General features: G+C 26.0%; 4 protein-coding genes across 10 annotated transcripts; 1 reads left to right on the top strand and 3 right to left on the bottom strand.

The window, feature by feature from the left end:
* Window positions 1–2782: 2782 nt before the first annotated feature.
* On the bottom strand, window positions 2783–5641 carry LOC107996188 (peptidyl-prolyl cis-trans isomerase sig-7). Its single transcript, XM_017054121.3, has 5 exons — window positions 5499–5641; window positions 4683–4883; window positions 4080–4570; window positions 3764–4005; window positions 2783–3666 (listed from the first exon to the last, which is right to left on the bottom strand). Exons 2-5 carry the CDS (start codon window positions 4750–4752, stop codon window positions 2937–2939), a joined length of 1533 nt encoding a protein of 510 aa, XP_016909610.1. The 5' UTR covers window positions 4753–4883; window positions 5499–5641; the 3' UTR covers window positions 2783–2936.
* Window positions 5071–6807, bottom strand: LOC107996195 (mitochondrial coenzyme A diphosphatase NUDT8). Its single transcript, XM_017054133.3, has 3 exons — window positions 6639–6807; window positions 6075–6550; window positions 5071–5769 (listed from the first exon to the last, which is right to left on the bottom strand). The coding sequence occupies exons 2-3, from the start codon at window positions 6117–6119 to the stop codon at window positions 5074–5076; spliced, it is 741 nt and encodes a 246-aa protein (XP_016909622.1). The 5' UTR covers window positions 6120–6550; window positions 6639–6807; the 3' UTR covers window positions 5071–5073.
* Window positions 6808–7407: 600 nt separating this feature from the next.
* On the top strand, window positions 7408–19640 carry LOC107994431 (NPC intracellular cholesterol transporter 1). 7 transcript variants are annotated; one of them, XM_062082471.1, is made up of 20 exons: window positions 7413–7764; window positions 8735–9089; window positions 9183–9475; window positions 9579–9771; window positions 10452–10583; window positions 11439–11561; window positions 11635–11852; window positions 11947–12251; window positions 12339–12536; window positions 12617–12818; window positions 12929–13226; window positions 13301–13428; window positions 13505–13762; window positions 13881–14044; window positions 14138–14250; window positions 14343–14932; window positions 15006–15194; window positions 15329–15416; window positions 15848–15939; window positions 16806–19640. In XM_062082471.1, the coding sequence occupies exons 1-20, from the start codon at window positions 7708–7710 to the stop codon at window positions 16809–16811; spliced, it is 4002 nt and encodes a 1333-aa protein (XP_061938455.1). In that variant the 5' UTR covers window positions 7413–7707; the 3' UTR covers window positions 16812–19640. The 7 variants fall into 7 exon arrangements, with proteins under 7 accessions (XP_061938458.1, XP_061938456.1, XP_061938452.1 ...); XM_062082474.1 differs by lacking the exon at window positions 10452–10583 and having other exon boundaries at window positions 7408–7764; XM_062082468.1 differs by lacking the exon at window positions 15848–15939 and having other exon boundaries at window positions 7412–7764.
* LOC107994473 (sarcoplasmic calcium-binding protein, alpha chain) lies at window positions 19217–21602 on the bottom strand. The gene is made up of 5 exons (XM_017051421.3): window positions 21460–21602; window positions 20286–20452; window positions 20101–20230; window positions 19935–20038; window positions 19217–19472 (listed from the first exon to the last, which is right to left on the bottom strand). Exons 1-5 carry the CDS (start codon window positions 21509–21511, stop codon window positions 19344–19346), a joined length of 582 nt encoding a protein of 193 aa, XP_016906910.1. The 5' UTR covers window positions 21512–21602; the 3' UTR covers window positions 19217–19343.
* Window positions 21603–22612: the final 1010 nt, after the last annotated feature.

The raw sequence follows: 22612 nt of genomic DNA on the forward strand, positions 1-22612 counted from the left end.
TATGTCATATTCTCTTATATTTGCGAATAAATATACTTAAAACATTTTCAAATAGAATATCTATATATAATATAAATCTGTATTTAATCACGCGCCAAAAACAGACACGAGAGAAGAAAAGAGATAAAAATTCAAAACTCAGCTTTTAGAATGTCATAAATAAAACACAGATAAAATATATAGACAAAAAGCAAATAATGGAAGAAGATACACATATATTAAAAATAATGTAATGAGTGCCATTTTAGAGCATTTTATGAAATATATTTTAAAAGTAAAATATCCATCGGTTAAAAAAAGTTAAAAAAAACTGTTTTTTACGTTTCTAATATCCTACGATATAAATACGTATATAAAATGAAATTATGCAAAAAGTATAAAATCTTTATTTGCAAAATGTTCAAATTTTTGTGCAAAATAAATAATAAAAGAGATTATAAAGAAACCAAAGCAAGAAATTAAATCAGCTAATTTTTATCAATTATTATATTTTATTTATTAATTCATCAATACACACGCACACATAAAAATGTGTTAACATTAAGAATTAAATAGTAAAAGAATAAATATATTTAAAATAAAAATATAATTTTTTTAATTTCTAATATTCTCTATAACAATCTCTCTTGTAATATTCCTAATAATTCATCGTTATATTATGATTTACTTAACAAATATATATCGTTACGAATCAATAAAAACAATTGCTTTTTTTACGAAAAATTAAAATGTTACCATCTGATTGTTATTTCGAAATATTATTATGGCGTCTATATTAAAATTTGTTTTTCCCGCCTTGTAAATTCTCTCAATAATTAATTATTAATCTATACAAAAAAATAATCAATTCTTTAGAATAAATATATAAAATATATAAAATTAAAACGATTGTATCAAAATAAAGTAATAATCAAATTTAAATCTCATTTTAGAAACTAATAATATTTTATGATAACATTAATAATAAAATAAGTTGATAAAAAAAATTATTTTAAATTGAATAAATTAAATTTTTTAGACCTAACTACCTAACTATACCTAAAACGAAAAGTGTCTGTATTCTATGACGCTATTTCGATAACAGAATGATATCTTACTGCAATTTTATCAAAAATTTGAACGCTTCAGTAAAAAATTAAAATTAAAATGCCGATACGAACGCGAACCATTAATTCTCGAAGATATTGCATTGTATAATGTATCGTGAGAAATATCACTTTGAACGTAATATCAAAACAAAAATGATATGAATACATAGATAGATTTAAAAAAAAAGTATATAAAAACACGTAATATATAAAATAATCTGATTTAACTATTTTTATTTCCGTACGAATAAAAAGATAAAAGAAATTTATAATAATCATTATACATTATTTTTTTACTTGTTAAAATAAGACGAAAGTTGTGATGAACTTATTTTTCCATTTATTTATAACTACTTTTAATTTATTCCAGTTTAAATAGAATTAAAAATAATATTAAATAGAACCAAATAAAACAAATACATAAAATAAAAATAACATTAAACTAACTAGATTCAAATCTGGATTCAAATATTTGTAATACGAACTACTGTCAACTGTCAAATGCGCAAACGATGAAAAATGACAAAATATTTTATATACGATACAATTTTAATGTAATAATACTTCATAAGTGAATAAATACATATTTGTTAATTAATGAACAAAAAAATTATTAAAAAGTGTAAATTACACCACAATAATCAAATTCTGCGTAATTACATAGTTACGTTACTGTGATACATATTTTCTTTACGATTCTTGACAACAAACTAATATATGCACATTTATTCATTTAATCGTTAGGCCTTGACAGCTTTTTGATTGGTTGGACGGGTTCTTTACTCATCTTAATCGCACGAAAATTAAACCATAATATAAAACATTTCAAACGTTTCTATGATATCAAAGTCTCATAATAACGTACTGATTAAAAATATAATAAAAATAAATTATTATAATTAATTTAATATTAAAAATTATTATATTTCAAATTAAGATTTGAAACATAAGAATAAATATATAAAATAAAAATTGATTAAATCTAAAAAGTATAATATGAAAAATATAATATAAAAAATATAATATAAAAAAGGAATAACAATAAAATATATTTAAATAAAAAATAATAAAACACAATGAAACTATTTGAGACAAATATAAAATTGAAAAAGAGATTAACGATTTTTGAAATATAATAATATTTTAGCAATTTTTTAGATTTTTATTTTTAATTGTTCTACTTCTAACAATTCATTACAATTTACGAAAAATATAATAATTAATGTGTAATGTATTTTTGTAAGCTGTGCATAAAAAAAATTTATATATTATTTCAATATATATGTAATTATAGATTCTCTAATATTTTATCATTTTAATTATTAATTTTTTTTACTTACTATATTTTTTATTAATTCTTTTAAATTCTAAAACTTACATACTTATACAAATTTTATTTTATATTATTTTAAAATATAAATCTTTAAAAAATTTTTATCCTTTTCGATTTTCTGTTTTCTATTTTTATGATGAAATATTTCTTCTCAATTTTTGGTTTGATTAATATTTTAATCTAAATTATGAGAATTATATAATATATAAGAATTATATTAATAATTATATTTGGCTCAATATACATAGTGATATAGTCAGATTATTAAAAGTTCTTACATTATTATGCTTTATAGAAATAAATGAAAATATAATATAATTTAAATGATATAAGCAATTGATTGCTGAATAAATTAAATAAATTAATTAAATGATTTTTTTATTTATTTTTTTATTTTTATTTGCATAAAAAGCAGAAATATATTTTTTAAGATAGATTATCAATTCACTTTTACAAAATAGATATTCACAATATATGCATAATTATAAGTAATAAGAATATTGAAGAATATCACATCATCTCTCTTTCTGCTTGTTTTTTTCATATCTATCCATAGATCGATTTCTTTCTTTACGTTTTTCTTTTTCTTTGCGATTCGAATGTCTTTCTTTATATTTCTCATATCCTAAATTCTCACCAACACTCTCTTTGTTCCATTTTTTTTTTTCATTGTCGTGTTTCTTTTTTTGTTTGTATTCTTTATAGTTTTCCCTTTTGCTTTTGTCACGACTTCTACTTCTGCTTCTATCTCTATGTTTCCTCTCTTTTCTCCGTCTAGAATCATATTCATATTTTTCGCGTGACGTATCATAATATCTTTGTTCCTTGTGCTTCTCTTTCTCTATATATTTATCACTATTATAAGAATATTCTGAATCGTTCTTATTATCATTCTTTCTATGTTCATGTTTTCTATGTTCCATTATTTCTATTTTATTCTTTTTATCATTCTCCCTTCGACTTTTTATATCATCGTTTGTAGATTCGTCTTTTTGTTTGTATCTTAAACTAACTTTTTCTAAATTTTCATTATTATCTTTATCATTGAAATATTGTATACCTTTACCCTTGCCTCTCCATCTCATCTTAGCTACTGATTGCGAGAAATCTACGTGTATACGACGATCGTCAATTAAAACGTTATCCATTTTAAAATACGCCTCCTCGCAACTTTTACGATCAGCAAATTCGATAAACGCATATTGCAATGAATCACCAGTTTGCCGATCTCTGATGACTTCACAACTAGAAAAAAATATACAATAGAAAGAAGAATTATAAAAAATATAATATTATATGAATAATATAATATATGTAAATATAATAATTTAATTTAACATACCCTATAATCTTTCCAAATCTACTAAAAACAATTTCAAGATCATCATCAGTTGTAACAGGATTTAATTTACAAACAAACAAAACATTTTCAGGAGGAGCCATATCTGCATCTGGAATATCACCCACGATTTCTAAAATTGTAGCTCTTGCCTTAGCTTCCTTTTCTTTTTGCATTTCTATAATTTCTTCAGCTGTCATACCAGCTGTATCGTCTATCACTTCATCAGCTCCAATTCTATCGCTCTAAATTTTTTTTATTATTATAATACAAGAAATTTTAATTTTTCAAAATGTAAAATAAAAAAGATTAATTATACCATTAAAACTTCTTTTGTGGGTGGTGGGCTCTGATCGGGTACAACAAAATTTTTTGGATCCTCAAAAGGATCTTCCAAAATCACAGTATGAGAAATACGTATATCTTGATAAGGTCTATGATCTCCATCACAAATAGTTTCATTGAACTTAAGAATAATCTCTAAACCTTCTGTAATTTCACCAAATACACAATGTTCTCCATCTAATGATTGAAGTTCAGGTGCAAGAGTGATAAAAAACTGAGATCCAAGCATATTGTTGCCACAATTAATCATGGATAATAAACCACTTCTATCGTGCTTTATTTTCGGCATTTGCTCTGCCTCATAATATCTTGCTTTTTCACCTAATACTATTCCATAAACACTTTCTCCACCTTTTCCAGTACCAGTAGGATCTCCAGTTTGAGCAATAAAATTGTTTTGAACGGAATGGAACAAATTCCAATTGTAATATTTTAATTTGCATAATTTTAAAAAATTGCGACATGCTACAAAATAATATCTATATTAATAAATATTAATCGATAATAATAATCAATAAAGTATTAATGTATAATATATTAATAAAAAACCTAACCTCTATTCTTGCTTTACACTTACTTTGCGGACGTTCTTCTGTATACAAATCAACAGTAAAATCTCCTATAGTAGTTTCAACTACAACTGCCATGTTTTTATACTTTTCTTACATAAAGACTAATTTTATTCACATTTAATATGTATATACTATTCAGAATTTATTCTATCACTATGTGATACACATAATGAAATACGAGTTCACCTCGTAACAACTATATGGCGCTGAATTAAAGAAAACATCTTTCAGAATTATGTTTCCTTTCAAAATCACAAATGTATGTTCTTCGAGTGAATTAAATATTTAGGAAAGCAATACAATTTTTTAAATTCTTTATATATTGATTACAACATATATACAGATAAATAAAAAGTAAAATACAAATTAAATATATGTCACGATTAACAAATATTTTTATCCTTTTTTTTGTGGTAAAATTTTTGGTAACGAAATGAATTCAAGTTTATAAATATCAGGTACAAGAGCACTTAAAACCATATGTGTTAATGCTGCAGTAAAACCCCAAACGCGATATTTCCCACCCAAATAAACAGGTAAAGTGTAACTGTCACGGAAATGAGTAAACCGACACAATGAAAGATCGCAAAGATTTCTCAAACTGAAAAAAAAAGCTTCTTCTACTTCATCTGTATTAATTTGAAGTTTTTCAGGATCAATTTCGCCAACATAACTGAAAACAGGCAAAACCTTGACATTCTGTTTATCGAATATATTACCGGAAGTCCAAATATCGATTTTCTTTTTTGGAATTTTAAGTTCTTCCCATGTTTCACGTAATGCAGTTTCTTCCAGGTTAGAATCTTTCTTGTCATACATACCACCAGGAAATGAGACTTGTCCACGATTCGCAGTTACTTTTGTAGATCTTAAAGTATATATGAAACCTAGCTCTCCTTTATTCGTACATAATGGTATTAAAACAGCAGCTTGAGTTGTATTGCTATCTATGCGTTTGGAATCATATCTCTCCGGAATTATACCACTCTTGAATTTCTCAATAAAGGATTTCCGATTTTCTTTACTAAGTACCACTTCCGGCCTCAGATGTTCGAACTTGATGGCGTTTATATTTCGTTGTGATTCAGTCGACTTTTTTGTAAAGAAGAAACATTCTTTTAATGCAATATTGTAATAATAATCAACAGTAATATCAGTATGATATATTAATCGATATTTTAGTCGTTTTTGTACATTATATACTAACGATAATTGATTAAACATATTTCTGAAATATTAATAATTCAACAAACATTTTTTTTTCAACTTAAGAAAAAAAAAATAAAAAATTTTGTTTTGTCTTTACCACCACTATTCAAAAATAAACAAACGGATATCCGCGAGACAAGCGTCATCTAGTATGCAGAAAGTACAGCAAGCAAAAGAAAAATACTTACAAAGTAACGCTGTGAGCAGCGTAGAAAAACTGAATATAGTTTCATTGATAAATTGTATTTTTGAAATACTTTTTATGTTATGCGATAAAGGTCGAAAAACACTACAAAAGAAATGTGTTATATTTAACGTAGATACCGTTGATGCTCAATTTATCAAGAATCTCTTCTAATATGTCTACCATCACAATAATTTTATATACAGCTACTAGATGTCCGATCAATCGACTTTTCGCAATCTTTATTTTATCATAATTTTATTGTATTAAATATGATAATCAACGCATGCATCGTACGTCACTTTATTAATTTTTATTTGTATCATTTGAATATAAATATTTATAATTTACCATTTAAAAATCCTTTTATCGTTTTTATAATAATTATTAATCAGATTTTTAATCACTTACAAAATTCAATATTTCCAACTATTTATCGTCAATTAAAATATTAACTGAATCATGTTTATATATTTTCTGCTACTTGTAAAGAATAAAATTATTACTGTTCATGTAACGAATTCTTAACCTTCAAAATTATAAAAAACAGGAAGAGCATAAATATTACCTTTCAAAATTAATTCAATGTATTAGGAATGACTAGTGCAAAGAACGATTCAAAACATCTATTTGATGGTAATATACAAATATAATATTAATATTTATTTGAACAAATTTGCCTAGCCTATGTTCATTACGATATTATCTACTATTTAATTTTTAGTGATTACTTCATTGATGTCAAAAATATATCTATTAATATATATATACTTATATGAATAACGTATATATATGATCTCAAAGTATTGTTGTTATAAATAAAATTATAGTTATTTAGTTTTATTTTTTATTAATCTTGATATAAAAATTAGATTTTTGAGTTTTATTGCTTCAAAATTAATATTTGATTTTATATATGTATATAGATTACAAAAAAATATAGATTGCAAAAACAAAAAATAGACATTGAATTTAAAAAATATTATTTCTACAAAAATTCTAATATTTTTACATTTTCGGATTTTTATTTTATTCCGATGAATAAATCTATAATAACGAATAAGAGTTTTAGAATATATTGTCTAAAATATATTAATATATTTGAATGAATTTGAATTGTATTAAAAATCAATTCAGGGCTATAATTCCTTTTTATTAAATAATTTCAACTGCTAATTTCAAAGAAAATCGATTATCTTTTATTTCCATAGATTCCAAAAAACCTTGCAAAAAAATTTATAAATAATTTCAAATTTCCAGTAAAATCTATCTTTCATGAAGACTTAAAACGAAAGCCGAATAAAACCGAAAATAGCCGATGATGTTGATTCATATTCGATGCGTTAGCGTTAGTCTGCGATTACCAATGTCGCCATCACGCTGTGCTGCATTCGTCTAGTCAGTTGTGTTAGAGAAACGCGGTCGTGAATTGATTTAATATTTTTGTTAACTATTTCGAATAGCTATATAGATGTTGATATGGAAATATAGGCAATGAGTGATCGTAATAAATCTACCTGTTAACATTAAATCACAATAAAGAAAATAATCATTTAATATCATTGGTCTCATAAACGAGTATATGTATTGGTTTTGTGTTTTTCCGAGGTCACCGTCAAACTTTGACAGACGCTAATATGTCACGTCTAAACATAATATTCTTTCTGCTGGGTATCTGGACTCTCATTAATACAGTAAGTTATTTGTTTACAAAATCACAACCCTTATGAAAATTGTATAATATAGTTTATTATCTACACCACACCCTGATGTGAAACTCGCATTATGACGTCACCTCAGTTTATCCTCATGAAAATTTACCGTTGATATTGTTGATCAAAAAATTATATATATTAAATTTAATTATATTTTCATATCCATAAAAAAATATATTAATCGATATATTTATCTTTTAAATGTTATTTTTTGCGACGAAAGCGGAAAGAACTATTTTTTAATTTTTAGTAAAATTAATTTTCCCTTTAAAATGATATAAAGAATTTTATTTTTATTATTTTATGTTTGCAAATGTAATTTAATTGATATGATATTTTTTTATTGATATAATTCTTTTACAAAATCTTTGTATATTTTATAGAAAAGTTTTTAAGATTTCAAGCCGTATATTTTTTAATAAAATATAATACTTCGAAAAATGAATCACGAATCGCTCAATAAATCATTTGTATTATTATTTATAATAATAAAAAATAAAAATATATATATATATATTTATATATATATATATATATAATAAATAGATAATAAAAAAGAATAAATAAAAGAAATTTTTTATTACTTTAATCATGTATGATTAGGATGATTAATTTAATTTATAACAGTGACCTCACTTAATATTAGTCCCTCCTCTTATCAAATAATTGATTATGAAAGAATGTTAAAGTCTTTGTATACAATCTTATAATGTTCTGTAAGCAATGATTCATTACTTGTTAATGCTATATAATTGATAGAAAGATTTTCTATTTATATTATAATTTTGTTTTTTTAATAATCTTTTTATAATTTTTTTTGTAATTTTTTTTGTACCAAAAAAATACAAATATATTTTAAAATAATATATTATAATATAATATAATATAATATAATAAGATATTTAAACTTTTCTATTTAAAAAAAAAATTGTTTCACTTTTATTAACAGGTATCTACTGCAGAAGATGGTCATTGCATTTGGTATGGAGAATGTTACACAGATAAGTTCAATATGCATAAAAAAAATTGTCCATATACTGGACCACCCAAATTATTGGATAATGATGGACAAAAATTATTAGCTAAAAATTGTCCTCATTTAATGATTGATTCTGGAAATGGAATTAATACTTGTTGTGATAAAAATCAATTACAAACAATGGATACAAATATTAAGCTGGCATCTAATTTTTTATCCAGATGCCCTAGTTGTTTGGATAATTTAGTAAAACATTTTTGTGAATTTACTTGTAGCACGCAACAAAGCAAATTTATTAATGTTACTGAAATACAGAAAGAAAATGGTAATTTAAATTATTTTTTTAACAATTTTTTTATTTTTCACTTTCATAAGTACTTGCAATATGTATTAAATAATAATATTTTTAAATTTTTAGAAGTAGAATATATCAATGGAATAAATATTTATATAACAGACAAATATATTGAAGGTACATTTAATTCTTGTAGTAAAGTATCAGTACCTAGTACTGGACAATTAGCAATGGATTTAATGTGTGGAATATGGGGAGCTAGTAGATGTACTGCATGGAAATGGTTTCATTATATGGGCGATGCAGCAAATAATGGATATGTACCATTTCAAATTACATATATAAATACTGATGAACCAATAGATTCATTTATTCCTGTAGATCCTAAAGTCACACCTTGTAACAAGGCATTAAATGTAAGTATTTTTTTTTGCAATTCTTTCTAGAGAATATGTAAATGAAAAAATTTGATCTTTTTTTTAGATTAATAGAATTTATTTATTAATTTCATGTAATTAGAAAAATACTCCAGCATGCAGTTGTGTAGACTGCGAAGCCAGTTGTCCAGTGCCTCCACCAGTTCCTCCTTTACCAAGACCCTCTACTATTTTTGGTTATGATAGTTATGCTGTGATAATGCTCATTACTTTTATTTGTGGTTCAACTCTCTTCATCTTGTCAATAGTGTGCTTCAGTAATAGGAAACAAATTGGTAAGAAACATCAGTTATTATTTAATAATATTTATTCAGATAAAACTCATAATTTTTTATATATTTTAAGGAGAAATTGTTAAATTTCTAACTATATTACACAACTTGCTATGTAAAATTCATCTCTTTTCCTTAAACTTTGTACCATATTTTATTCAGTAATAATTTACATAATATTCTTTTTACATCAGTGACTAATTTTATATGTAATTTACATTGTTTTAAAAAGTACAAATACAATTCAATTTCAAATTATTTTAATGTTTGATCCACATCATTGATCTTCCTTGGTTATAGGATCATTTTTATTGTTGTGTTATTTCTATATTACTTTTCTCTTTGGTTATGGTTTTAAAAATTAATTTTTTAAATTTTGCGCTATGCTTGTAGTTTGATAAACACTTGAATTTTTTATTTCCTTTTTGTTGCGGAGCACTTATATAATATGATAATTAAAAACAACAGGAAAGCAAATATCAAATTATTTGAAAATAATTAATTCATTATCAGGTTATATTGTAATGAAAAATAAAAACTAAAACTATTGATTTCTCTTTACTATATTTTTTTTTTATATGATGAATGTAGTATCATGAATGTATAAAATAATAAATTGTATAAAATTGAAGAGATTTGATTTAGAATCACCAATTGTGTGTATGGTGTGCGTATATGTATAGTTGCACGAGGTGAGGAAGTAGGAAGGCAGGTGGGTAGACGCCTAGCCGCAGGGTTACATCACCCAGGAGATGGTGCGCGTATTGCTCTCGCCGCTGACCAAGAAGACAGCCCACTTCAATCTAAGCGTTCCAGTAGGTTCCTATCAACTGTATCTTCAATCTGTGGATTTGTGCTTGACCTTTAATTTCTGTTTTGTTATTGTATTTTACTTTTATTCTTACATTATGCTTAATCATCATTTTTTTCATTTGTGTTTCATTGTTTTTTCATAAAAAATTTATTTCTTATTATTATCATTTATCATTTATCATCATTATCTTTGTTATTATTAAAATTTATTTAAATTTTCACACATTAATATATTTTAAAATATATATGTCCAGAATGCAGAAACATTTTCCATTTTGAAAAAAGGAGAAAAATTAAGTAAATTAATTAAATCTTATTAAAATTTATTATATCAAATGTTATAAACATTACATAAATACATAGCATATATGTTACTTATTAGGAACTTTTATATTTATGATTAATATTCATTTTCATGAATGTGCAGAATAACTTAAATTTAACTTAATATATATTTATATTATGTTTTATATTTATTTATATATATTTATTTTTTTTTAATTATATATTTTTTATATATTTTATTCTTTTAATATTTTTTAATATTTTTAATAGAAATATACAAAGTATTATGATTATTTTATTCAGTACTTTTCATATTTTAAATATAAAATTGCTAAATATTTAAATCAATCATTGTATGCTTTTTCTTATTTTTACATTAAATAAAAAGCTGCTCTGTCATAAAGTTTATATGTTATTTTGTTGCAATTCTTTTATTCTTCACAATTGAATGTATAGTTGCTTAATGTATCTATTTACAGCACATCGTCTACAATTTATTTCACTTACTGCAGCACTTTTTTGGACATATACATTTTAATATTCCCTTATTCATAACATAAAAACTTTTATAGGTGTGATATCTGCAGATGATTTGCCGAGTGGTTTCGACGATGAAGAACAATCAACTTTTATCGAAAGATTAGGTGCAGGCACAGATAAATTATTAGCGGAATTTTTTTGTCGATGGGGTACAGGTATGGAAGTATTCTTTTGATGATATTATATATGACATTACAAATTATATTAATAGTTTTGAATTTTTTTCAGCTTGCGCGTCACGGCCATGGTTTGTCCTTTTTCTTGGTTTTCTATTTATTATTGGTTTGGGACATGGAATAAAATATATACATGTTACTACTGATCCAGTTGAATTATGGGCTGCTCCACAATCTCGGTCACGAGTTGAAAAAGAATATTTTGATCAACATTTTGAACCATTTTATAGAACTGAGCAAATTATTATAACATCAGTTGGTTTGCCAAATGTAAGTTTTGATGCCGATTAAAGAGAAAGAATTAAATTGTTTTTTTGATAATTTATATCAAAAATTGATATCAAATCATATTGATATCTTTCAGATTGTACATAATACATCTAATGGTCAAATTACATTTGGTCCAGTATTTAACGCTACTTTCCTTAAAACTGTTTATAAATTACAAGAAGAAATAAAACAAATAATAACTCCGAATAATTATACTTTAGCAAACATATGTTTTGCTCCACTAACCAGTCCATTCACTGGACCACCAACAGCATCACAATGCGTTATTCAAAGCATTTGGGGATATTGGCAAGATAGTATAGAAACTTTTGATTTTTCTACCACAGATGATGATAATTTTACTGTAAATTATTTAGATCATTTCATCGTTTGCTCACAGTGAGTTGATTTGTATATATAATATTATAAAAAATTATTAGATAATTGAGCTAACAAGATTTTATTTTATTCTTTTTTTATTTTCAGAAATGCATATAATCCTGAATGTCTTGCACCTTATGGCGGTCCTATAGAACCAGCAGTTGCAGTTGGTGGATTTTTATCACCAGGTCAAGATCTTCATAATCCTTCATATGAAAAAGCCACAGCAGTAATTTTAACCATACTAGTGAATAATTATCATAATAAATCTAAATTACATCCGGCAATGGAATGGGAAAAAAGGTATGTAAAATATATAATGTAGAAAAATACTATTCAATATTTACTATTGATAATTAAAATAAATAATATTATGATTATAGTTATATTGAATTTATGAAAAATTGGACAACGACGAAAAAACCAGAATTTATGGATATTGCCTTTACTTCAGAACGATCGATAGAAGATGAATTAAATCGTGAATCTCAGTCAGATGTTTTAACTATTCTTGTATCATATATTATTATGTTTGCATATATTGCGATTTCTCTTGGTCAAATTAAAAACTGCAGTCGACTTTTGGTAAAAATGATAAAATAAAATATACTCATATATATTTATCTTTTCGATATATATTTAATATTTTTTTTCTTTTTCTTTTTTTTTCTTTTTTTTTTTTTTTTTACTTTTAGATCGATTCTAAAATTACTCTCGGTCTTGGTGGTGTACTTCTAGTATTGGCTTCTGTTGTATGTTCTGTTGGTTTGTTTGGTTTCATTGGCATTCCTGCAACACTTATTATTATTGAAGTCATACCATTTCTTGTCCTTGCTGTTGGAGTGGACAATATTTTTATTCTAGTTCAAACACATCAAAGAGAAAGTCGTCGTCCCAATGAATCAATACCTGAACATATTGGTCGTATTCTCGGTCAAGTGGGACCAAGCATGTTACTTACCAGTGTATCAGAAAGTTGTTGTTTCTTCCTTGGTAAATATTAAAAATGTTTGTATGCATCATATAAAAAAAATATTAAAAATATTGAAAATATTTTGTTTTTTTAGGCGGATTATCTGACATGCCTGCTGTTAAAGCTTTTGCTCTGTATGCCGGTATGGCATTATTAGTAGATTTTGTGCTGCAAGTAACATGTTTTGTTAGCTTATTAGCATTAGATACTATTCGTCAAGCAGTATGTATTAATAAAATCATATGCATTATTCTGTAATAAAAATTTAACATAATTAATTTTTTATATATTTTTTTAGAACAATAAACTTGATGTATGCTGTTTTATACATGGTTCAAAAAAAGACAATGGGGAAGAAGTAGTAAATGGTATTTTGTACAAACTTTTCAAAATTGTGTATGTCCCATTATTATTGAAAAAATGGGTACGAGCATTCGTTATGATAGTATTCTTTGGTTGGATTTGTTCGAGTATTGCCGTTGTCCCACATATCGAAATTGGTCTAGACCAAGAACTTTCTATGCCCGAAGATAGCTTTGTTTTGAAATATTTCAAAGTAAGTATATTGCATATAAATATTGCATGTTTATTAATTTATAAACCAATATAGATTTATAAAAAGTAGTTATAACACTTTTTTTCTTTTTTTATATCTTTTATCTTTTTTTTTTCAGTTTTTAAATAGTTATTTATCTATTGGACCACCAATGTATTTTGTTGTAAAAGAAGGTTTGAATTATTCCGATAAAAGAGCACAAAATCTTGTATGTGGTGGTCAATATTGTAACAGTGATTCAGTATCTACTCAAATATTTATAGCATCAAAACAATCAAATAGGTGAGAGATATATAAGATATATATAAAAATATATTTTTTTTTCTTATATCAAATTATAATCATCAACAAATATTAAAATAATTATTTATTTAGAACATATATAGCAAAACCTGCATCATCGTGGTTAGATGATTATATCGATTGGTCTCAATTATCAACTTGTTGTAAATATTTTATGTCAAATCATTCTTTCTGTCCACATACAGGTATAAAATTGAACTTTTTATGATACTTTGCAATATATTATTGAATAATAAAAAAAATAAATAAAAATAAATAAATAATTTTATTATTTTAGGATCTGCCAAATATTGTTCTTTATGTAATATTACCAGAAATGAAATTGGTCGGCCTATACCAACAGATTTTGACCGTTACGTATCATTCTTCTTACAAGACAATCCTGATGATACATGTGCTAAAGCAGGTCATGCTGCTTATGGTCATGGTGTTAATTATGTTACCGATCCTATGACAGGCCTATCGAAAGTCGGAGCTTCTTATTTTATGGCTTATCATACTATATTAAAAACATCTGCCGATTATTATGAATCGATGAGAGCTGCTAGAGCTGTATCGGCAAATATTACAAACATGATTGATAATTATTTAAAAAGTATCGATGATAATTCAACGGTTGAAGTGTTTCCATATAGTATATTCTATGTTTTTTATGAGCAGTACTTAACAATGTGGCCTGATACGTTATACAGCATAGGAATATCTTTAATTGCTATTTTCGCAGTAACTTTCTTTTTAATGGGTTTAGATATATTTTCCTCTGTTGTTGTTGTAATAACTATTACTATGATTGTCGTCAATATCGGCGGTTTAATGTATTGGTGGCATATAACATTAAATGCAGTATCTCTTGTTAATCTCGTTATGGTAAGTATAAAGTTGGTATAAAGTTTTAAACACAAAATGTCATTAATTAATAATTTGTTTTTTTTTTTTTAAGGCTGTTGGAATTGCTGTAGAATTTTGTAGTCATTTAGTACATTCTTTCTCAGTATCGGTAAAAACAACAAGAGTTGAAAGAGTTGCTGATGCATTAACGAATATGGGAAGCTCAATTTTTAGCGGTATAACTCTTACCAAATTTGGTGGAATTATAGTACTCGGTTTCGCTAAAAGTCAAATTTTTAAGGTATGTAATATGTAATTCAATTTAAAAAATTCATATTTATTAGTATTTCCTATGTTCTCTTTTTTTTTTTTTTATCTTATTTCTTTTTAAATACAATTTTTGAAAATTTTGTATTGTATTGAACAAACTTTCAGGTATTTTACTTCAGAATGTATCTGGGTATTGTGCTATTTGGAGCTGCACATGGGTTAATATTTTTACCAGTATTATTAAGTTACATTGGTAAGATTAAATTTTCAATAATATATTTTCGTATTAAAATCTATAATTTTTGTGCACATCATATTACATTACTTAGGGATTTCATCTATATTATTAATTGAAAGAAAACACCAGTGTCACTTGAACAATATAAATACATAATATATTGAACAATATAATACATAATAAATTTAATTTTCATATCCCTAGATATTAAATATATAATCGACATGCAAGAAGATTGTATTTGAAGATATATATTTATTACAAAGTATATATTCATTTCTGTCTCTTTGTTTTAATATATTAATATTTGTATTTATCCATATATTGATATAGAAAATTATCTTCGAGTATTGGCGATCTTCTAGTAATTCTCTTCAAAAAAGGATTAAAAATAAAAATAGAAAAATAATTTGAGCGAGCTTCGTCATAGCTTCTGGTGATTCTAGGCACACCAATGAACAGAGAAAAGTTGGCAAATCACAAGAGAGCAATACAAGGAAATCTGGACAACGTACAGGAGACTTCCTTGAATCATGGCGTAAGCAAACTCAATTCTCCTCCCACACCCACCACAAGCACACCTACCTTCAGAGTGCTCGAATATCAAAGATAGGTATGCAGGATACACATATATTTACACTTTTTTTATGTCATGACAACAATCCTATCTTTATTCAATTTCTCAACACATAATGCAGCTTTATGCAACACATATGTATATCTTAAAATTGTTTGATAAAAACAATTATGTTCGGTAATTGCTACACAAAATGAACACTGTAAATATTTTTTACCAATCAAGTGAAAATTTCTGCACCTGCTTAATTTTAATATAGGTACTCAAAATTGCCGATACTATAAGCTTTTTTCCCAAAATTTATGTACTATAAATGCAGTCTGTGTATGTTGATGAGTGTGGGATGGAATATTTATTTCTATAAGGATATGCTTCTTTGTTAAAATCTTTTACTTTTCGTTGATACAATAATTACAAATTAGTTGCAAAATATCTTTCTATTTCATGTGTTTCATTACTGCTCTTGTGGTAAGATTGCCATTGTGTGTAATATAGAATCTAGGTATTATGTGTTATCGGTAATTTCATTTAATTATATAAATATAATTGATGAAAATAGTTGTCAGTTCTTCTATTATGTGTGAATTATTTTACAATGTCAAATTTAAAAGAGGGATATGAAAAAGATATATTACCACTGGTGAATAGATCTCATATCTTCCTCCTTTTCATTATATTTGCTTTCTTTTTTCTTAAGCACTATTATTTATATTATAATTTATTTATCCTGTATAATATACTAACACATAATACGCTTTTAGGCAATTATAATTTAAAATGAAGTAAAAATCTAAATTATATTTATTTTCTCTTACTTTTCTTCGTAGGCGTGATGTCGCGCCGAAGGCGTAGAAGAACCAATGAATATGCCAGCAGGGCCAGAAACAAACGTAAGAGTCAAAAATGTGGACCTGACTCTCCTTTACTCCAAAACGACAACAATCAGTACCCAACCACTTCCTACGCCAGTGTGAACTCCATAGATTCGACACATTATCAAATAACTTTTTAGCATTAATCGTTATTCATAAAATGACTTTTATACTTAAAAAGAGACTGAACACAATCTGTCTGTATAATAAGAGTTATTTTTATTATAGTTAATAACTTTCTTTTTTTAAAAGTTTTAATAGATTTATGTTTGATGTTAAATGGTGATTGGAAAAGAATTATACGATCGATGTAAGCATAAACTATGAAGTTCACGTCTGGTATTTTTTGTAAGTAAAAAGAGAAAAATTTCGTATCTTATTGTTATTAATAAACTAAGATTTCGTTATATTTAGAATATTTAATTATATAGAAAAACATCTTATAATTTTATGATCATACATTATTAAAGCTTTAAGATCAATTCATCTAACATTTAAGATGGTACGATCTATCGATTCGATTGAAAGTGCCAATTATTATATAATTTAATTTTAATCAACTTCAATTTCATGTTTTTTTTATATACATATATATTTTTTTTTTCTTTTTAATGAAAATGCATAAATCTATGTTGCTTGGCAGAAGGTATGTGTACCTGTATATTTGTGTCGTGCTTTATCTGTGCATTTTTTTTAATCGCGGTAGATAAATTTAATTTCCGATATAGATGTCGTATAATCTATTTTTCTAAAGATATATTAATTCGATAATAATATTTACATATTGCTTAAAATAAAGCTTAAAATAAAGAGCTTGTTTCCTTAATGTTTCATTATTTTTAAAATTAATTTTTAAAACAAACGTTTAAAATTATTCGTATTGCATAAACTCGAAACTTCGTCCAAAAGTATTAACCGTCCTTAGTCGAGATATTAGTCGAAAATAACATCGTATATGTAATGAATTTTATCGTATTGTATGAATTTTAATTTTGTATTGTGTAGATCATTAGTTATACATTATTTGTATCGTATACGTATATGTGTATAAAATAGCTATAATTCTCGATGTAAATGAATTTATGAAATTTATATACGACATTCATATCGGAATATATAATACTTGAATTTTATTTTTTCTACGTTATAATTGATAATAATTAATATTGTAGTCATACTCATTAGCTTGTGAATTATTTAATATCAATAACATTTTTCAGAAACACAATTTAAAACAAACATTCGAAAATCATTTTGTATCTTTTTTTGTATGTTTTTCTATTCTTGAGTAACATGAAACAAAATCATATCAAAAATTCAAGTATTCAAATCGTAAAAATTAACGTATTATTGTATTATTAATATAAAGGGTTACTGTTTAGTTTTCTTACGTTTCGTTTTTATAATTTGTTTAAAAAAAATTCTATAGATAATTAATTAATTTTCATTGAAAGAGAATTGAAAGAGACGTCTAACCTTATTATTAAAAATTGAAGAATACAATTATATTAATTTTCTTTGCGTGCTTCGTCGGTGTAAAATGTCTCGTAAGAAGTATGACGTATCTGCTCAATGCTTGTGTAATGAATTTTAATAGTATTGTTTTCGAAATATGCGAAATTAAACAGAGAAAAATTTCAATTGCATCGAAATAACATCTCCTTTATAAACACGAATATTTTCTCTTACGAGTTCAAACTCGCATGTTTTATATAATTATTTGTATACAAATAACAATTTTTATACTGACAACAAAGGAATATGTAACGCAACGTTACAAAAAAAAAAACCTCGCTAGTTAAAATTATTGTAGATAATACGTCAGCGACTGTTGCGATATTATATATTATGTATACGGGTGAAAATGGATACATGTTTATATAAATCAGTGTTTGTAAATCCGATTGCATATTTCGTTTCACATATGAATTTAATGTTGGAGAAATGTGTAAATGATTAACAAAAGTAAAATGGATGTTAAATAAAAAATATTATAATTTGGCAAAATGTAAATAGAATTGTGTCTCGGGTTCATTGATATATGAAAGTGTGGTAAACAACATATCACTGCAAAAATTAGAGTATATAAATGAAAAAAGCACGTCGATATTACCAAAGAGATGTCCGGACAGCACGATAGCGTGTTAACACTTGATACGAATAAAAATTTCTTCTGTTTGTATAATATATGTTGTGTCCTTTTATATTTATATTCAAACGGTTTAAGAATAATACATATATATATATATATATATATAAACATTGTTGGGAAGATTTGTGTGTTAAACGCATATTTGTTCGCTAACGATTTTGTCCTAAATAAATAAAATATGGTATTTGCAGAAAAATCTGTCTGCATGCATGTCTTACAATAAAATAGAGAATTTATTATACGAGTCATCTTACATAAATTAAATAACAATTATATGTATTAAATACAACTGGATTGTCTTTTTTATGTGCATATAAGAATTATATCATGTAATATCAATGTTAACCCATTGCATGTAGAGGACCAAACAAATGAACTGCTGGACAATTTTCATCCGGATTACCAAGAAATTGAGCGTAAAGTTCTTGATAACGCGATAAAGTTAATCCTCCACGTCTCCGGTCGTCGTCCTACGAATAAACGATAATAGTTGGACAAAAGGAACAAATTTTTTAAATTATAACAATATAATATTTACATTCCTATATTTATACGAAACATTGTACAGTTTTCTCGCCCGAACATTGTATTGTATTTATTAGAAGTATAGTGAATGAAATTGCAATTTAATTTACAAACGTTTTGTTTTAAACATTTTAATTAAAAATCAATCACAACGTCATCCTACTTACCATATTCTATTATTCTTTATATTAAATTTAAAATTAATTTACTTTTTCGACTTTTCAATATCATTATAGAATACATTTTTTATGAATTCTCTAGAAATGTTTAAAATTTGTCGGATCAAAAATTAAAAATAATTGTATATGTACATATCCGATAAATCAACAATAAAAATAATAAAAATAATAATAATAAGGGATCGAATCAACTCGAGCGATTTTTAAAAATCCATCGTATGATCTTACATTAAGAAGATTTTGATAAGCCTCATCCAAAATATTTACGTTATCCACAGGAATTCTTGTTACACAATTGTAACGAAATTCATCGGCAGCAATTACACCGTCGTCTAGAAATAAAATTATTTTATTAACAGTACGAACAAAACGATGGACGAATCCATCAATGTACCATTCAAATCTACTATCTTAAAATGACTATCGATAAACATTTTCATTGCTTGTGGAAAATCTTGATATTCTCGTCCGACACAACTTCTCTGTACCGCTTCCTTGAACTCTTCGATAGTTACAATGTCATCCTGAATAAAGAATGCGAATGAGATATTAGCAGAAACGATAGCCTATAAATCTTACTTTGTTGAAATCGGCGAGCTCGGCGATTTCTTCCCACAACGAAAGCATGATGTGTAAATTCTCTTGATATCGATTGTAACTAAATTCTCCTTTTCCCTCGATCAGAGTCATCTTAAGAGCCATGCACTCAAAATCGTGTTTTTCCAATATGCCATTGTTATCTGTGTCTAAATATCGTGAAATTACATGTCGTTAGTCGAGTTAAAATATAAAAGCTAGTGCGTGTAAGGCGGCCAATTAATCAATCGTGCCAATTTATTTTTAAGGAAATTTTGCCATTGGTATAGCTGGATACGTTCCAAGTATTTCACTTTTTGGCAAAGGTCGACATTTTTCATTAAACGTACAACCTTCCTTCTATTCGATTTAGTACGTATATTACTCTTGAAACGATAATGATTAATTTTATCGATTTGGTCGATTGGATCGATTATCGATCTTTACATAAATCGATATACGTGTTATTGACTTTTCTTATATATCGATATCATCAGATATCGATTTCTATTCTTTGAAGTATTGATTCGCGTATTCTTTTTTTGCCAGATATATTTGGAATCGACGACGGTTAAATCGTTTTTTTCGTAAATAGAGAATTTGATTATCAGATCATAGCAAGTGTATGATTATTACTGTAACATCGTACTTTGTTAATGATGCATTATTGCACACAATTAAGACATATATCAAGCGGAATAAATCGTTGTATAAAACGAACTAGAACCAAGCTTAAATTTGGCATCAACCAAGTGCGAATATAATGACAACGGCATAATAGTATTTTATAAAATCAACCTATATCCTAAATAAGCACGATAACGTTGAAATCTTTGAAAATCTTTTTTTTTTTTTCATCTCTTGAAAAATAAGTGTAAAATTCTTTTGATTGTTTTTATATGACATATATATACATGTATAACTTGTTAGTACGCACAAGTTCATTTGGAAGAAGGATCAATGATCGATACATATCTTATGTATCTTTTTGGTAATGATTCGAAGGAAAGAAACGTCAAGGGGTTCTATAATAAATCACACATTAATTTTTATTGATAACTGCACAATGACAACACTCGTAACATGCTCTCAACTTAGAGTAGCAATAATTGACATTATTTGTGCAACAACCAAGGTACGATCACGCACATTCTATCGAAAATAACCGCGTACTAACCGTAAAGAAATCTTACAATGAAATCTACTCGATTATCCCAGCTGTACGCCATTCTCCAACAACAGTCTTTCAGTTAGTATCAATCCTGTTTCTTTTCTTTCACGATCTTTTTTCTTTTTTCTAATCGTAATTGTTTTTTTTTTCTTTTTTCTGTATCTTTACGAAAGACGAATCAATTGGATATGAAAGTGAAGTTAAAAAAAAGTTTTCACTATCTTAATCGTTCCAAGATAAAAGAAACACGAGAGGTAAACGGCGAAACGGTTATGAAGAAACTGATTCGAGAGGATGGTGGTTTTGCAATGATTTCGAGTCGAGTTTTCTCGAGTCGTAGCTAAGTTTAGAATACTCCCCCCCCTCCCCTAAAGAAGGACATGGTAATACCGTTCATGAATACGAGGAAGGGGCTTGGATCATGGTGTCAGTGTCACCATGACACAGTCACCGAACTTGCACGAAAGTAAATATCGCTTTCGCCAGCTTTCATCGGTTAATATCTCCTACCTGTGATCATCTCTTTCTTCGATCGATCTTCGATATCCTTGAAAATTTTCGCCAATCGTAAAAAGTTGAACTAATTAAACGAAAATGATGAAGTTGATGCAAGGAAAATATTGTAAAAATATTATATCAAAATTTGAGTCACTACAAAATACGATAAAATAAATTTACGTTAAACGATGAAAATGAAAATAAATTTACAATATAACTCGATTTTTCTTTTTTTTTAATCCTCCTTCGCGAATAATAGCGTAAAATCATAAAAGATATACGGCTGAGAAATGGCAAAGTAAATCATTTTTTGAGGACGGTTAATTAAATCTGCTTGTCAACAACCTGTTATTTATGTACCAACTTACATAAAGCTTCGATGCGAAGAGCTCTCCTTATTTAAAAATGTGAGCATGTGAGAAGAAAAGGTTATATTTTTCTTCTATCATTAATATAAAATAATCTGTCTTGAAAAACGATGATATGCATCGTGACGAGCGAAAGTGAAGATTTAAGATAAATAATCCAAAATAACTGCAATAATTCAAGTATCAGATCAATAATTCAAGTGAGAAGAAAAGGTTATATTTTTCTTCTATCATTAATATAAAATAATCTGTCTTGAAAAACGATGATATGCATCGTGACGAGTGAAAGTGAA

Source organism: Apis cerana, linkage group LG11 (assembly GCF_029169275.1).
Source record: "Apis cerana isolate GH-2021 linkage group LG11, AcerK_1.0, whole genome shotgun sequence".
Lineage (NCBI taxonomy): Eukaryota > Metazoa > Arthropoda > Insecta > Hymenoptera > Apidae > Apis > Apis cerana.

Coding starts and splice junctions, on each gene's coding strand:
- LOC107994473 (XM_017051421.3), bottom strand. CDS start 21,511: ATGGCGTACAGCTGGGATAATCGAGTAGATTTCATTGTAAGATTTCTT. Junction 20,231..20,285: donor AGCTCGCCGATTTCAACAAA/GTAAGATTTATA, acceptor TTCTTTATTCAG/GATGACATTGTAACTATCGA. Junction 19,473..19,934: donor CTTATCAAAATCTTCTTAAT/GTAAGATCATAC, acceptor GTTTATTCGTAG/GACGACGACCGGAGACGTGG.
- LOC107994431 (XM_062082468.1), top strand. CDS start 7,708: ATGTCACGTCTAAACATAATATTCTTTCTGCTGGGTATCTGGACTCTC. Junction 7,765..8,734: donor TCTGGACTCTCATTAATACA/GTAAGTTATTTG, acceptor TTTTATTAACAG/GTATCTACTGCAGAAGATGG. Junction 11,562..11,634: donor TTTTTGTCGATGGGGTACAG/GTATGGAAGTAT, acceptor AATTTTTTTCAG/CTTGCGCGTCACGGCCATGG.
- LOC107996188 (XM_017054121.3), bottom strand. CDS start 4,752: ATGGCAGTTGTAGTTGAAACTACTATAGGAGATTTTACTGTTGATTTG. Junction 4,571..4,682: donor TACAGAAGAACGTCCGCAAA/GTAAGTGTAAAG, acceptor ATTATTTTGTAG/CATGTCGCAATTTTTTAAAA. Junction 4,006..4,079: donor CCACAAAAGAAGTTTTAATG/GTATAATTAATC, acceptor AAAAAAATTTAG/AGCGATAGAATTGGAGCTGA.
- LOC107996195 (XM_017054133.3), bottom strand. CDS start 6,119: ATGAAACTATATTCAGTTTTTCTACGCTGCTCACAGCGTTACTTT. Junction 5,770..6,074: donor GCTGCTCACAGCGTTACTTT/GTAAGTATTTTT, acceptor TTTACAAAAAAG/TCGACTGAATCACAACGAAA.